This window comes from Morus notabilis, unplaced genomic scaffold (genome assembly GCF_000414095.1).
Source record: "Morus notabilis unplaced genomic scaffold, ASM41409v2 Scaffold4, whole genome shotgun sequence".
NCBI classification, from domain to species: Eukaryota; Viridiplantae; Streptophyta; class Magnoliopsida; order Rosales; family Moraceae; genus Morus; species Morus notabilis.
Window position 1 is genome coordinate 42,762 of NW_010360865.1, and position 3,101 is coordinate 45,862.

A 3,101-nucleotide genomic window follows, 5' to 3' on the forward strand; every position below is an offset into this window, starting at 1 on the left:
CTATCGGTTACTCCTCATGTGTCGTATGTCTGTCCAGGTCTTCCGTCTCTGAATCTTTCCGATGACAACGACGATGATTCTAGTGACGCTGCTAACTTAGGAGATTAGATTGTTATTAATGTAAATATTTTTATTTCCATACATTTCTACTATAATTACATTTTTATTTTATTTTATTAATTAATTTCTACTATAATAATTTTTATTCTTATTTTTTTATTATATATTTCTTTTTATTTAATTCGTCTTTATTATTATAATATCATGAATTATATTTAATATTGGGTTTAAATATATAGTAATATACAACATTAATTATTAAAATGAGAAAAAATAAATAAAAAATTAAAATATTTTTTGCGATGACAAATGTAGTCGCAAAAAATATAAGTCACGTCAGCTAATTCTACATTTCGTATGATGACTTAATTCGCAAATTGTCGTCGCAAATACTTAATGTCATATCAACTTAATGATGCAACCGACGGCATAATTGCAGTGACTCATTTGCGACTATGACCTTGCGTACCTCCTTTCCGTAGAAATCGCCATAGAAAATAGTAACTGCAGAGTTTTTGGTCTCAATTGGATAGTTTCCAGCGAGCAAGTTCTTGAGTATCGATTCTGTGTTGACTTGTGCGACTATTAGCCGCAAGTCCTGAACAACGCCGGTGAGAAGCCCAACCAAACACTGGGAAAATGCAATGAGCAAGTTGTTGTCATTTTGCACACCTGAAAACGTTCCTCCATTGCTCTTCTTTGCTATCTCTAATTGCACCTATATTAATAAATTAATAAATTTGTAAGGTTAGGTTAACACTAAGGTCCCATTCATTTTGTTAGTTCTAATCACAATTTTAATTTTTACTATTGCGATTTATCTCACAAAAGCACCTATATTAGTTATAATACTATATCGATGACAAATTAATAAATTAGTAAGGTTTGGTTAACACTAATGCCCATTCATTTTGTTGGTTCCGATCATAATTTTAATTTTTACTATTGTGGTATATCTTTAAATTCAACATTTTATGCTGCAGTGTTTTCTCTCACCTTAATTCACTTTTCAACTGAAGACCAGTGAAACGAATAAGGCATAAATTTTACAAATTAAATACATATGCACTTACCCTTTGGTCGTGGCTTGCACCAAACCCGAATGTGTGTACTGGCACCTTGCTAACATCAACCTCGGCAGCTTTACCTCTATTTTCGGCACCCACACGCCCAGGCGTAAAATGGCGGTCATTGAGCACTTTTAAGGCCATTCTAAGGCCCTTAGCAATATTTTTTTTACTATTTTTGGCTTTTAAAAGTTTGATCTCCTCTATAATCTCGTCTTTAGAATCTTTAGTCATCTGGTGCAGTGGGAACAATCTGATCGAGCTGTCAAAGAATGTGACAACCGAGAAACGATCAACGGGGCTAAGTTTCTCAACGACCAATTTCGTGGCGATTTTCAATTTGTTTAACTTGCCTCCCTCATGCATGCTTCCACTGATATCTATTACCATCACAAGATCAAGTCCATGTCTTCCGTTGATATCTGCAGACTCCTTCAACTCTAGTAACACTTTAAATCTGGTTTCTTCAAGTGGTGCCTCCATGAGGTTGATGACTTCAATCTGTATTTTTCCCGCTACAAATGTTGGAGCTTTTTTCCCTCAATTCTACAAATGGAAAGGAAAGATGATTCACAGTTAACTCTTAATTAATTAGAATCAAAAGTTTTGAGTGCATGTAAATTGTAATGAATAAATAAATAAATAAAAAAAAGCTTGCTATGTGAATGAAGAAACGAAGAAAACATAAACCTGAAGAGAGATCTTTGAATATGTCAATTTGCTCATCATCGTCGAAGCTCATTTTCCCAAAACAAACTGATAACACTACTAATCAATCTGTTTGAGGAGCTATCTATGCGCCAAATAATTCAATCAATAATTTATCATTGAAGAAAAATAGAAAAATTATATATTATTATTAGGTTTAATTATAATAATATACTCTTGAACAAAAAATGTTAATATTTCTTTGTCCTTGTTTCTGCATGTTCAGATCATGAAAAGAAATTATGTACCTCACAAAGTGTTCAAATCTTGTGCTTGATTATTGATCAATAAAGGCCGTCTGGAAACCAATTAAACACGAGAAAAGAATAATCAACCGACAGACGAGAAAATTTACATCCTAATTAAGTTGAATGGGCCCATTGGTAGAAGATTAATTCTCTACCAACACTGCCAAATTTGATTAAAAAAGAACGAAAAGCTGCAAAAAGTTATTTTCGGCAACTTAGGTTTAGAAGGAAAAGTGATATTTTATAATTAAGGATCCTCAAAAGTGGCATTTCTGTAATTAAATCTCAATGTGAACAGTAAAAAACATCCAAATGCCAAGTCTAAAAGAAAACAGTTCAAATTGATATAATCAAACACCAACGTAAACTTTATTATACGATGAGATTTTATACTATCAAACGGTAATTCAAACCTCAGTTTGAACCAAAAAAGTTCAAACTTCTTTGAAAATTTTACAAACTAAATATGCAAGAGCATGGCACGTGTGTCCGTGTACTAATTAAAAATAAGCAAAGTGTTTGATACAAGGTAGTGATTACGAATTATACTACAGCAAGATAAAGCGAAGGGGGAGAAAACGAGTCAAATAGCTAGCAGTTAGGATCTTAAGAAAAGAAAAAAGAAATCTAATGATTAGTGGGGGCAAAATTCAAGAAGAAATAGTATGGGAAAATTAAGAAAAAAGATTAACTATTAAGCATATGGCCAACACTACCGAATTTTAAAAAAAGAAAAAAAAAATTACAATACTCATCAAAACAAAGGTTTTTTTTTTTTTAAAATAAACACGAGTAAATACAAGTAATCAATAGAAAAAGCTAACACAAGTCTGTGAAAATATATATATATATAAAAAGATTAACTATTAAGCATATGGCCAACACTACCGAATTTTAAAAAAAGAAAAAAAAAATTACAATACTCATCAAAACAAAGGTTTTTTTTTTTTTAAAATAAACACGAGTAAATACAAGTAATCAATAGAAAAAGCTAACACAAGTCTGTGAAAATATATAT

At 31.4% G+C, this 3,101-nt stretch overlaps 1 protein-coding gene across 1 annotated transcript; it reads right to left on the reverse strand.

The window, feature by feature from the left end:
- Positions 1 to 469: 469 nt before the first annotated feature.
- Positions 470 to 1,610, reverse strand: LOC112091469. The gene is made up of 2 exons (XM_024165166.1): positions 1,134 to 1,610; positions 470 to 778 (listed from the first exon to the last, which is right to left on the reverse strand). Exons 1-2 carry the CDS (start codon positions 1,608 to 1,610, stop codon positions 470 to 472), a joined length of 786 nt encoding a protein of 261 aa, XP_024020934.1.
- Positions 1,611 to 3,101: the final 1,491 nt, after the last annotated feature.